General features: G+C 40.8%; 2 protein-coding genes across 6 annotated transcripts; one reads left to right on the top strand and one right to left on the bottom strand.

Annotated features, from left to right (window-relative positions):
* Window positions 1-3,512: 3,512 nt before the first annotated feature.
* hnf1a (HNF1 homeobox a) lies at window positions 3,513-10,190 on the top strand. Of its 2 annotated transcripts, none has more exons than XM_033620510.2 (10): window positions 3,513-3,959; window positions 4,986-5,185; window positions 5,326-5,506; window positions 6,023-6,225; window positions 6,556-6,698; window positions 6,790-6,931; window positions 7,021-7,209; window positions 7,289-7,404; window positions 7,482-7,566; window positions 9,536-10,190. In XM_033620510.2, exons 1-10 carry the CDS (start codon window positions 3,655-3,657, stop codon window positions 9,664-9,666), a joined length of 1,695 nt encoding a protein of 564 aa, XP_033476401.1. In that variant the 5' UTR covers window positions 3,513-3,654; the 3' UTR covers window positions 9,667-10,190. The 2 variants fall into 2 exon arrangements, with proteins under 2 accessions (XP_033476401.1, XP_033476400.1); XM_033620509.2 differs by having other exon boundaries at window positions 6,532-6,698.
* On the bottom strand, window positions 9,902-13,435 carry c9h12orf43 (chromosome 9 C12orf43 homolog). 4 transcript variants are annotated; one of them, XM_033620511.2, is made up of 6 exons: window positions 13,281-13,435; window positions 12,888-12,918; window positions 12,520-12,618; window positions 12,317-12,402; window positions 12,107-12,194; window positions 9,902-10,609 (listed from the first exon to the last, which is right to left on the bottom strand). In XM_033620511.2, exons 1-6 carry the CDS (start codon window positions 13,396-13,398, stop codon window positions 10,246-10,248), a joined length of 786 nt encoding a protein of 261 aa, XP_033476402.2. In that variant the 5' UTR covers window positions 13,399-13,435; the 3' UTR covers window positions 9,902-10,245. The 4 variants fall into 4 exon arrangements, with proteins under 4 accessions (XP_033476402.2, XP_078027054.1, XP_033476404.2 ...); XM_078170928.1 differs by having other exon boundaries at window positions 12,107-12,196; window positions 12,322-12,402; XM_033620513.2 differs by having other exon boundaries at window positions 12,107-12,196; window positions 12,328-12,402.
* Window positions 13,436-13,441: the final 6 nt, after the last annotated feature.

The raw sequence follows: 13,441 nt of genomic DNA, 5'->3' as shown, positions 1-13,441 counted from the left end.
CTTCACTTTTGTAAGTCATCTTGAGGTTGCCAAGAGGTTCATTGTGAATGACAAAGGACAATAAGAATCTGGCATTAAAAGAAGCAAAACTCTAACCTAGGAGGACAGACCAAATTGCAAAAAATGCATTATTGTGTTTTGTGTAATTTCTAACCTGAAGGATGGGAGACGGCTGCCGGTGCTTAGATTTTTGATCCAAACCCCATTACGATCTTTTTCCTTGTGACTAAAGACTCATTTATGCTCACTTTTGGATACATATGTAAGGACACAGAACAAGCCTTTTGTCTGTTCATTATATCCATATTTGTGCATGTTTTCTGAAAGTTTACAGACATGGAGAAGTACCTTTTGGTTGTGGGGACAGTGTTGCCTATTTCAAGGGAGAGGTGACAAAGACATCTTAAAAATGACGGAGCAAATTAGTAATGGTGAAAATAATTCACTTGTCGCAATGTATTTAATGGCCTCAGACCACTGCCATTTACAACACTGCCTCAAATGATTTACATAGTTATGACGACCTCCACTGTCGCCATGTTGTTCCCTCGTGTGCCCTTTAGTGCCATCTAGGAATGTGTCTATGCCAACATAAAGGGTCACTTAAGTATATGGGTAGTGCCAGTTATGGGTTAAGGATTTATTTTTGTACGTAACGGGAGCATAAATGAGCCTTAACTCAAGTTATGTGTCATGAAAGACTACGGCTGCAACTACCTAATTCTTTTAATCAAGTAATTTGCTGGTTATTTTCTCAATTAAATCATTTGGTCTGCGAAATGTTAAACGCATGAAATGTACATCCTAGTTTCCCAGAGCCTAATGATGCTTTCCAGTGTCTTAATTTGTTGGACCAATAAGTCTAAATCAAATATTCATTTTACAGTGATATTCAGTGGAGAAAGGCAGCAAATCATCACATCTAAGAAGCTGAAGCTAGAGATGGATGCAATTTTTTTCTTAAAACATGAAATGATAAATCTTATCAAAAAAGATCCTGATTAATTTTCTGCCAATTGATTAATCATAAAATGTTGCAGCACTGCTAAAGACCAAATTAAAAGATACATGGCTATTCGCCATTATGATACACAGTCATCTGCCATTTTAGCAATGCTAGCAGCATGGCTGCAGAGATGGCAATGTCTGTCAGTCGGTCCACCTCATAAATTCCTGCCCCTCTTTAGGATGAATTGTCATCAACTCTGTTCATCCCTTTATTTTTCCTTTAGCAACACTGACAGATTTTAATCTGTGAATACCTGAAAAAATGCAAAACTAAGAGCATACACATGGTAAACATTGCCATTAGTCATTCTGAGCATGTTAGCATGTTTATGTTAGCATTTAGCTCAAAGTATTGCTGTGCCTCTCAGAGCTGCTATTGTAACTGAGGTCTTGATTTCACTGTGGCTATGCTGAAGTACTGTGGCTGTGGTGATGTGCTTGATATACATTTAGCCACTGCACTTAGATAAAGTTTATCATTTTATTTCACTTTATACTTCTACTATACTAGGTTACAAAGGGAAATTGAACACTTTTTTACCCCACTACATTTGATAGCTAATTCCTTCATAGAAGAACATTTAATATGTGATCAGCATATGTATGATCCACTGTTACAGAGAATGACAGTTGGGAAGACTGGGGATGGTTGTGATGCTTTTTGTCTCAGCACTTAACTTGCTGAATTTCTGTGCTGTCAAATTTTGACACAAAGCATCTTTTTTTTGTCTACTACAAATAGCGATATTTCCAACATCAACTATATTACAGAACTTAACTGCTGTCCAATACAAGCAGTTCCATTGTTACAACCTGCCCCACCACTGGGGTAACTTGTAACACAACCGGGGTAAGTTATAACAATAAGAATGAAAAATTTAAAATAACAAAATTACAAAAATTATGCATAAAAAAACGGATACATAAGATAATAACCAATTCCCACTATTGTCTAACTTCCTAACCTGTACCTGTCAGATGCTTAGTACCTCATGAGTCTAAAGTAAGTCTGCTGCCTCAGTTAGGTTACCACTCAAGATGTCCTTTTGCTTTGCACTGAAGAATTTTGACTGCCGTGACACTGCTGCCACATAAGGCAGCTGTGTTGGTTCTCTGTCTCTGATGTTTTGTTATTTCTTGCAGTGTCTGCTCAGTGTTACATGGCAGAAAGAGTATTATTTGGGGACAGACCTTAATGTCTTTCCCTGCCTCACTTTTAGTATGTGTGCAGGCACACCCCTATCACTTTTAACCTCTAACTCTCCTGGCCTGTTAAAGAGATAGAGGAGATAAGATGTGTTTAGTTGTCACTGGGGTTAGATGTAACACTTTCATAAAAGCTGTTACAACCATCCCCACCCGTGTCCTCCAGTGTTTAGTGAGCTGCAGCAGCATGGCGGTTTAAGATGAAAGATGAAGATGAAATACCTCACATTTTTTCTAAGAGACTACTCTTTAATCTAATACAAATTACATTATTCTAATTTCAACAATATCAGTACTTACTGAAAAATATAGACCTGCATCTAGAAATTACTTTCATATCTGAAAATCAGTGTTTTGGCTGTAAAATCTGCACACTTCTTCACACAACTATGAAATTTCCCATGCAAGCTCAGGAAGGAAGTGGTCATCCAATAAAACATCGTCGGTCGCCCCTACATCATGCTGGCCAGGACAGGGGCGCCATGTTGTGAGATACGTGCTCTGTTACCACTGTTAACAGAAGTGCACTCAATCCAAAAAGAGAGAGTTTAAAATGTGAGTGGAGGTAGCGCATCAGGGTCTGTAATCCAGCCTTGCGGTGCCAAGTCATATGGACCTATGCTGTTTAATGTAATTAGTTTGTCCAAATACTGTTGCTTGACCACTGTAGCAGGCACAGGTAACAGAGTGTGATCCTAACAAGATGGCGCCTCCCTCCAAAAAAATTAACATGGTAAAAAAATTAACACAGTGTGGCTTTAACTTCACATTATCCATAGATGAAACAATCCCACATTTGTTCAAAGCTCCACCTTAAATAACTACAATATTAATCTCATACTTGTCTTTGCTTTTATTATGACATTTTAAACTACATGTTTCAACATCAAAATCTGGAATATCCATAATTCACACAAAAGAGTAAAAGGAGCTTTCCCAAAAGTTTGAGTCACTGTGAAATTATGAATACCTACGGTACATATATAAATGCACCACACAACTCCACTTTTGTGTTTCTTTTTACTTGTCCTCTATATGTGAGGTGATCTTTTGCCTCTGCAGCCCTGAATGTAACTGTAAAGTCCCCTCACGTTTATTTATTGTTTTTAAATTGCACTTTGGTCACTGTTGGGGACTGAGGGAGTGGGGACAAAGTTCACAGGGCGCCTGTAAGGAGGAGGGGGTAAAGAGGAGGAAGGTTAAAAAAAAAAGAAAACTGACCTTTGAAAGCAAAACAGCAGGTGGAGAGCTAAAACCAGGCAGCTCAGTACACACTGAGAGGAAATTCAACACAGGGAAAATGAAAGTATATGTTCTTTAAGCTGAAGAGGGACTACAAATATTATGAGGCCCAACGCTGCCTGTCTTGCTCTCATCTGAGTGTGGCAGTGCACACGAGCGTTTGTTTGCAAGGCAGCAGTGACATAAGGCATCAGCGTAATGGAAGACAGGATAGAGGAGAGGGCCGGGGCAGCCATGGCGAGGCCGAGCCGTTTGACCGCCCTTCAGGAGCAGCTGATCTGGGCCCTGCTGGGATCTGGACTGTCCCGGGATGTCCTGGTCCAAGCCGTAGGGGAGCTGGAGCGAGATAGGGCAAGTGCTGGTGTCGAGAGAGGAGAGAGGGGGGACGGAGAGAGCTCTGAGGAAGGAGAGATGGATTTCCCACCACCTATATTCCGAGAGCTGGAGAAGCTTTCCCCAGAAGAGGCAGCTAAATTGAGGAATGAAGTTGACCGCCTACTGCAGTAAGTAGATCCAAAGCTTCATGGCAACAGCAAAATCAATTTAATCTCTCACTTACTGCTATTCTCATGCAGCAAGTTGTGCAGGACCTGATCGGGTCAAATTTCCAAAATGCCTTGACTGATTCATCAACACTGTTTTTGAATTCTTCTCTTCTCTTTCACCTCCTGTATATGAAAACTAAGCACCTGAGAGCTGAAACAACAGTTTACCTGATAATATCCCCTTTTCCTTTATTCTTCTTAAGCTTGGATCCCCTCTCTTTACAAAATCCTCCCTCCTTCTCCTGCTTCTCTGTCTCTCTCCCTCTGCAATCTGGCTTCTGAGGCGAATTTAAAGAGGGTTCCTCCTTTGCTAGTTACTAATTACCCACCCCCATCATTATTCTCTGGCCATTTCTTAATAAATAAGCTACATGCATAGGTGAAGATTAATGGAGTAGGGCTGGTCATGTGAGGCAATGTTTACACAAGGCGCCAGTGATATTTCTACATCGTTTTGGGCCTCTTTTCTGATATTTGGAATACACTGTGCACATCTTACACCTTACTGAGATGTGTATTTTTAAAAAGTATTAAACATTCACTAATCAGCTTATTAAAATAGATTTTATTACAGTTTTCTGTTTAAAAAAATATCTGAAAATAGGTTGTGTGCTGAATTAGAATCTTGTAAAGTCAGAAATTTGAAATTTTGTGTCTTTTATCTGCTCCTGCCCTGAGAGTTAGGGAGTGTTAAATTAGGATTCATAAACCTTTCACACCTTTTTTCCCCTCCAGTGATCTGAAAGGGCTGGACTTTGCCCCTTTGTGCTTTCCCTTATCTCTCTGTCAATAAGCCTCTGTCTACTTCCGTCTGAGTGGCCATGCATTATGTCCAATGTTGTGACTGTTGAGACCTTTCCAGAAAAGGTTTAACCCAGAAATACTAGAGAAAGGAAAAAGGGATTCACTTCTGTCAAATGAATATAAGAATACATGAGAACGTTAGATAGGCGAGTACACATTAAAAATTTGTCTGTGTGACAGGGAGGATCCCTGGCATGTTGCTAAAATGGTTAAAAGCTACATGCAGCAGCACAACCTCCCTCAGAGAGAGGTGGTAGAGTCCACAGGACTCAACCAGTCCCATCTCTCCCAGCACCTCAACAAAGGCACGCCTATGAAGAACCAGAAGAGGGCCTCTCTGTACACCTGGTACGTCAAGAAGCAATGCGAGATCAGCCAGCGTGAGTACACAAGCAGCTGTTGAACTGCAAAGGCCCGAATTTCTGCTTTCAAACATGCATCAAATATCAGTTCTCTAACAGTGTGAGACTGAATGAGAGATGTAAAAAACAGAAAAATAAAAAAGGCCATTCCCTTTCAGAATTTACCAACGCCAAACATGGCCTTCCGTCTGTGGAGGAGCAAGGAGAGGAGACCAGGAAAGGACGGAGGAACAGGTTCAAATGGGGTCCAGCATCCCTGCAGATCCTCTTCCACGCCTATGAACGGCAGAAGAACCCCAGCAAGGAGGAGAGGGAGGGCTTGGTGGAGGACTGTAACAGGTGAGACATAGTGACCGATGTCAAAGGGAGAAGTCAAAGGCCTGACATGCTCTTTACAAAAGTCAAAGTCGAAGTCAACTTTATTGTCAATTCTGCCACATGTACAGGACATAGATGAGACTGAGATGCTGTTTCTCCCAGACCCCTGTTGTAAACATACAAGTGCACAAACAAAAGAAAAGAAAAAGCTTGATATCTGATCTTACATATTTCTTTATAACAATAAATATTCATAACTAAATCAGCAATAATCAATTTGAGGAGTCCCTGTGGTTTGCATCTTCCACATTTTATTGTGTGTTGTGCAATGTGGGACTCGTGCTAGTCTGTTCTTGGACTTGACCACTCTCGACCACTCCAAGTCTTGATGTTGTCTTGATACACTCTGGTCTTGGTCATGACTTGGTCTTGGTTTAGGTGGTCTTGACTACAACAGTGAATGTGCCACACTTTAAAAGAGACAGTGTATGCCTTCAAGATGTAAAGCCATGTACCAGTGTGCTCTTCCTCCCTCAGGGCAGAGTGTCATCAGAGGGGGGTGTCGCCCTCCCAGCTTGCTGGCCTGGGCTCAAACCTAGTAACTGAGGTCCGAGTGTACAACTGGTTCGCCAACCGCCGCAAAGAGGAGGCCTTCCGTCACAAACTGGCTCTGGACACACCTTTTACCAGCCAATCCGCCTCCTCTTCTCACCCCAACCTCCCACCAAGTCCTGAACACGGTAATACCCTGATAGTGTCCAGGCAAGCTTGAGGAGTGATTAATGGAAATTCAAAGTGAAATAAAAACTGCCTTCTAAAATATGTAGCGAGTGTTGTGTTGAGACAAAGATAGACTCACCCACACCAGATCTTAAGACTTTCTTGTCTTTTTGATCCCTTGGTGTAAAATAACGAGCACACACTTGAAGACTTGACTGTTCTGGTTCTGGTACTGATGTTCATATTTCTCTGTTACGTCATGCTGCCATTTGGAGCTATCAACTAATTTATGTTTGATGTGTGTGTGAAATTCAAACTCCTATCAGTGTTGTGGGGCCTGACTTTTCCAGGTGTGAAATATAGCCAGCAAATCTTGTGTGACGCTGTTAGCTCAGCCAGAGGCAGCGGAGGGGACAGAGTGGGACGATTGGTGGTCAGCCCTATCCAACTGGAGCCCAGCCACACACTCCTCGAGACACATAACCCCAAGCTGGTGAGAGCATGTGTCATCGTGGTCCTAGTTTATATTCAAGTCTACCTGTATAGACTGCAGCCATTGTGACCGTGCTGTCTTCTGGTCTCAGGTGTCTAGCGGTGGACCACTGCCCCCAGTAAGCACTCTGACCTCCCTGCACAGTCTGTCTGCCTCCCCTGCCTCTTCACAGGGCCTCATCATGGCCTCACTGCCTAGCGTCATGAGCCTGGGGGAGTCCTCACTTCTCATTGGTAACATCGCCTCTCTAGTTTCCCCTCTTTTCTGTGGTAAGAATGAAATTAAAATTCTGACAACAATGTCTTTGGGGGTTGATTCCCAGGTTTAACCTCCACACAGCCTCAGACCGTGCCTGTTATCAACAATGTGGGGGGCGGTTTCACCACTCTCCAGCCAATCTCATTCCAGCAGCAGCTTCATGCCTCTTCCCAGCAGCCAATATCACACCAGCTCCAGAGTCACATGGGGGCCAGTCCCTTCATGGCAACCATGGCGCAGCTGCCATGTCACAGTAAGGCCACAGCTTGAAAGTGATGTGAGTTTAACATGTTACGTTGAGTAAGGACTCATGCATCTGTTTCTCATTACAGTGTACAACAAATCAGATTCACCCCAGTACCACTCGTCCAGTCTGCTGTCTCAAGCCATGGTCATTGCTGACAGCAGCAGCCTGGGGACGCTGACCAGCCTCACTGCTGTCAGACAGGTAAATGGGTCAGACCAGTTGTTAAGGCTCAAATAATCCTATTTTGATTTTAAAAAAATGATTTTTGTTTTGCATAGATTCTAACAGCAGATCCCGAGGAACAGACGGACCCACCTTTACAAGAAGACTCTCTACACCTGCAGCCGCACACACCTGTGCCAGGTAAACATCTGTAAATACAGGCTTACTCCTTGACATCTACATCCTATTACATCTTTGGGATGACATCATAGCTAGTTTCGCAAAGTTTAAAGGGACCTCCAACCTATAATTGTTTAGGCCAATTAGATGAATTTGAGAAATTGGGATGTTCTGCAATGTTTTGTTGGAATTGACATTAACCAATTAAATGTTAACATATAAACTCAACAAAGTGCTTGCAATGATTTTAAAGGAGTAGTTCAACATTTTGGGAACTATGTTTTATTTCCTTTATTGTCAAGAGTAAGATGACACGATTTACACCACTGTCAAAGTGGAGAGTGGTATCAGTCTTCTCATTTACAGGTTGAGTGTGCAGGATTTAGGGGCGTGTTTTGGCAGAAATGGTAAATAATGTTCATGATTATGTTTTAATTAGTTTATAATCACCTGAAAATGAGAATCAGTTTTGTTATCTTAGAATGAGCCGTATTAGCATCTACTAGGGGCGTAACAGTTCCCAAAATTCAAAGTTAGGTTCAATATGATATGGTGGTGTCATGGTATGGTACGTTTTCGATACGAGAAATTTAATTGATTTTTTAAAACTTTTTTTATTATTTCATTTATTTTAATTAATTTACATATTAAAATTACCATTGTTACGTATCATCAGCTGTACCTGAGTGACCCATCTCTTGGGGTGTCTTCTAAGCAACATATAAAACAAAAACAGCTCCTTATAAAATATAAAATGTAATACTGTAGTTATAAACAAATACAAACAAAAGGAGCAATTCTTCAAAAATTGTGAAGGAATATTGAAACAGGGCTTGAATACAAACAAAAGAAACATGTTCTTAAAGCCTGTGTTTTCCTCCACGGAGTCGAGTCTGTATCAGTCACCACAGTGATTACTTTTCCCCTGTCTGAATCAGTTGGGAATGACTGCCTAAATGCTGCAGGGATAACATTAGCTTATAGCTTGTGTTGCTCCCTGTTTTTGTCTAGTTCCACCTATTGACACACTGGAGTGAAATCAGCGTAAATGACATGTTGTTCTACATTAGCCAAGAACGGACAAATTAAAAACTGGTTCTAGATAGGGCCATTTGTGTTTCTGTATAGGCCACTGTAATTCTCCTACATGTAATCTGCGACCTCACCACTAGATGCCACTAAATCCTACGAACTGGCCCTTTAACTCTTAGCAAGGAAGCAAATAAGAGTATTTCCCATGCATCCATCATCACGAGTATAATCAATTCGTTGCATGCAACCTTTTTTTAATAACTGCAACATTTGAGATGAAAAAAAAAAAAAAATCGATGTCTGTGGGTTTTATTGTTGAGTGGCAAACCAGTTTACCAGTACATAGGCAAAAATCTATACCAAAGACAAAACTAAATTATCTTTGCCATCTTCCTTTAGGTATTTAATTAAAAGACTACACAATTTCAACGATGCCTTCCCAAGTTGATTTTTGCTTCCATTCGCGGAAGCATTTACCTTATTCCTCATCATAGCTAGTACATTTCAGTAGAATGTGTTCATCTGATTCACGTCCATTACAGTGTGCGTAATTTGGTTGGGTGTTAACCTATTTCATGACGTGTTTGATTGAGCCCTTTTACATTGTAGATGTTTTCCCTGTGCAATTGCCGTCCCCATATTCTTGCCATTATTTTGCATATAATAATAATAATAATAATAATAATAATAGTAGTAATAATAATAATAATAATAATAATAATAATAATAATAGGGACTGTATGACCATATCCTCATTGCCTTCCACACCTACAAAGGAGTAACCCAGAGGACACTCCAACTTCTACTATGCAGCTTCAATTCTACATAAATGAACATGTGATGAAGGGTTATTAAACTGCCTGTAGTCTATCTGTAGTTTCTGCTTCTGTGCTGCAAACAATTTAGTGTTACAAATAGCTTTCCAGCCCAGATAAACCAATTTTCTCTTTGTCAACAGCTTCCTCCGAGAGCCTTGAGCTGTATCCGGCCTCTCAGACAACAGACAGTCACCAGTCTCACCTCCTCTCGCCCTCACCAACAGACATCAGCTCCTACATCCCTACACAAATGGTGTCTACTGCGCAGTAGAAGTGCTCTGGCAACATAGTGTCTCCTCGCTATCAGCTGGTCTCAGGAGCATGATGGTGTTTTGGATGGACAGCTACCTCTGGTTTAAATTTCCAGAAAAAACCTGGAGTCAGGGGCCACAGTGGCGATTCAGCTTTGATGTTTCACAGGCTCTCTGAAACTCTGTGCCACTGTAATACGAACAAGGATTGACATTAGAGAAGATTAACTTTTGATACAACAATCAACTGAAAAATCAACACCAAAATGTATTTTTATTAAGATGTTTTAGTAACATTCAAAAATTGTACATTGAGTTTTAACTTGTAAACTGCATGTTACCTGCATTTTTTATGTCATTGCCTTGAAATGCTTTTTCACACTCTTAATAAGTATCTTTAATAACAAAGTAAAGACTATCTCAAGAATAACAATGAGCAATGGAATGAATACATTAATGTTTAGATAAACTTTTTTCTAATGTATTTTCCTTATGTTATGAAACAAATGGCTTTCTTAAATATACTCAAAATGTTTTGAAAGGTTTTGCAGACTGGAGAACAAACATCCCAAAACAGTGAAAGATTAGTCCTTAGAAATTCAGTTCAAAGCTTCTTCCTCTGTGCGAAACTTTTGCTTCTTTTTCTTTTTCCGTTTTACTTTGACTTGCATGTGTTCCTGCTCAGAGTTCCCGTGCTCACCATTTCTGTGAGCATTAAGAGGAGAACCTGCAGAGTCCACCTGCTCGCTCTCTTCTTGATTCTGTTTCCTCTTTTTCTTCTTCTTTTTAACAACATGGTTCTTCTCTTCCTCTGCCACTTTCTTCCTTTTCTTTACTTGTTCTGAGCAGGGAGGCTCTGCTGAGGGAGTGGAGAATGTAGAGGGCAGTGACGATGTGGATAAGAGATCTTTGACAGACACTGCTGCCTCCTTCAGCCTTGTTTCCATCTCACTGTCGCTGTCACTGTCACCAACAGAGGAATGTGTAACGTTAGAGTTACTAAACCCCCAAACCACTTTTTCAGTTAAAAACCAATATACCTGTATGGGTATTTAGTCATGTTGTTAATTGATTCAGGTCCAAATCTTGAAATTTCAGTGCAACATATTTAATTCTAAGTATTGTGTTGTAAATGATCATAGTGACTGCCCTCCATAGGCTAAAAAAAAAGTCTTGCCACCAGACAATCAGAGATCTCCGCCTTCTGATAGTCTGGGGACACTCCTTTCTAAAGTGTGATTAACACACCGGCGAAAACGGCCGGCAACAAAGCAACACCTCTTGCATTTTTGAAAAGGACAGGCCTTCTCGGAAATGTGCGCTCCCCCTTTTCTCGTCCGCAAGGACACAAACACACAGAGAGCTTGAAAATGGATGCCGAGAGATTTAACTCTGTTTTATCAAACGTGTGCTCATCCATGGAGAAAATATTTTTTCCAGCGGATGTCTTAGTTACAACATGATTGAGCTAACTGGATTAGTTTCATGTCGTATCCGACAATGGGAGGCTTTTAACAGATGACGTCCTGATGTTTGCTTTGCAGCTGCTGTTAGCTGTCCCTGTCAGCTGCAGCCACTGATGCTTTCTAGACATCGTGATTTCCCAAAACTGAATTAATACCACACATAGCAACACAAAACTGCTTTGCTAGCTCAATCATGTTGTAACTAAGATATCCGCTGGAAAAATTATTTTTTTCACGGACCCTTTATTGAGTTATTACCTATTACAGACACTGCTAACTGCTAAGAAATAGTAATGTTTGTTCAATCATTGTGTTTATAGACTTTACAAACATCGGATTAGTCTAAACAGTGATACAGTGATTTGAAAAATGTGATCTGCTGGTTTTCTGCCTGGAAGTATTTGCAAACAACAAGGCGATTGCCTCTATAGTCCGGCCGGACGGATGAGTCATGGCCTTGTAAAAGATTATGTTTGTTTCTTTTAGTTGGCGAGAATGTGTCGCCGCAAACGCGACAAACATCCACTAACTTTGACAGCGTTTTCTGCGAGTGTGGCTGAGCCATTTTGTACCTCTACACGTGTTTCTAGTTGGACTATGTTTACAAGCACAAGAGTTCAGCGAGCCACCGAAGGACCGCCCTGCAGATTTACTATTGGTTCTGCAATGTAGGGAGTTTTTTGAAACTCTGAAATTGTATCCACCCATCTAAACACAAAATCAGGGAGAAAGTCATCAGTCTTTAGTTAAGCAAAGCGTCTAAAGACTGACTTGTGAGTCTAGCTAAAACCAGGCTATTGCAACTGAATTTTGCTTTTGGCTGATCCAGTGCAAAGTGCAAAGGCAGTTTTCCTCACCAATCGACCGACTGACTAACCACCTCCTGTCTCTGCAGACTGTGGCAGCAGTGGTCACTCAGTCAGTTACTATACAGCTTTAATTAGCCCAAGATATACAAATAATGGAAGTTCTTTAAAAACAAAATGATAAGAACCTTGAGCTGGGAATAGGCCGGCGCCTCACAGGGGCTGGAGGATCATCAGCTGTCTGTCCTGGGACTGATGTAGAAAAAAGACGAAACCCTGAAAAATAGATAAATAAATAAATAAAAGCCAAAGGAAAACATGGAGGGATGTACATTTAAAGAAAATGTGACAGAATCCCCATGAAATTTGCAAGTACCAAAAATAAAGACAAACCTCACCTTCATCATCATCATCATCATCATCATCATCACATTTTGCTGATTGCAAACAGGACAAAGTTTCCATCTTCATCTCTGTAATGGAGCTGACAGTGGCAGGCATATTATAAGTAACATGTAAAAATATGTGCATCCTGTCCTCACATTATTCGGAGATGATTGCATTACAATGCTAAACTTCTCTACACTGCCAAACTACTTACTTGTCAAGAAGATGTCCCAACTTTTTGGCAACGTGTGTTCGAAACCCTTGTGTGACCTGGAGCTCGTTGCCATCATGGTCATGGTCAGCGACAACAACACTGTTGCATGGCAAGAAAATATTTTAACTTATCTCATTTGTGATATTCAAATATTTGTATGAAATTCAGCATTCAATTTTACTGCAGCACCTTTCATATATAACTATAGCTGACACACTGGAACTGTGTCAACTTCCTAATGGTAGGAAGCTGAAAAGTTAGTTATATAGGCTTCTTAAACTGTGTGAAGCACAAACAATTTTACAGTAGCCCCTCTTCCTTGTTTATACAGATTAAAGTTTGATGTTATGAGGACAAAAATAGCTTACCGCTTTGATTGTTGCACATTGCTCTCCCCGTCTGTAACAAGCAAACACACCAGCAGTTTTCAACAGGTAAAATGCATATGACAAACTCTCAGAATGCGTTTTAATGGACTACCAGCTCAGTTGTTGGTACCGAAAGTTGAAACCAGTAACCCTGCTAAAGGTTAGAGCACGTTAATGAGCTATGAAGTCCAATAAAATGTTTTATTTTTGACAGTCACGTACCTTCAGGTAACGTTTAATGACAACTAACGTTACTATCTCTGTATGTGCATTACATGTATTAAGGGTGGACTTTTCACCAGGCTACTGCCGCCGTATTTCTACCGGAGTTTATCTGCTTGTACAGGCAAGTTCACTACGTCCCTCACTATGAGATAAAAGAAAAACTTTTACCTTTATTATTCACACTTTGTGTCTCCCAAACTGCCTCCCGACACTTTTTCAGCGCTTCATCGTCACTACTGCTGGAGTCTTCAGACACACCGACCATCTTTTTAGTGGAGGCCGCCATGATAAAGGCATGTGCTGCTAGTGTTGTCTGTTTTGAGCTGAGG

This window comes from Epinephelus lanceolatus, chromosome 9 (genome assembly GCF_041903045.1).
Source record: "Epinephelus lanceolatus isolate andai-2023 chromosome 9, ASM4190304v1, whole genome shotgun sequence".
Taxonomy (NCBI): domain Eukaryota; kingdom Metazoa; phylum Chordata; class Actinopteri; order Perciformes; family Serranidae; genus Epinephelus; species Epinephelus lanceolatus.
This window is presented reverse-complemented; position numbering and strand designations above follow the sequence as displayed.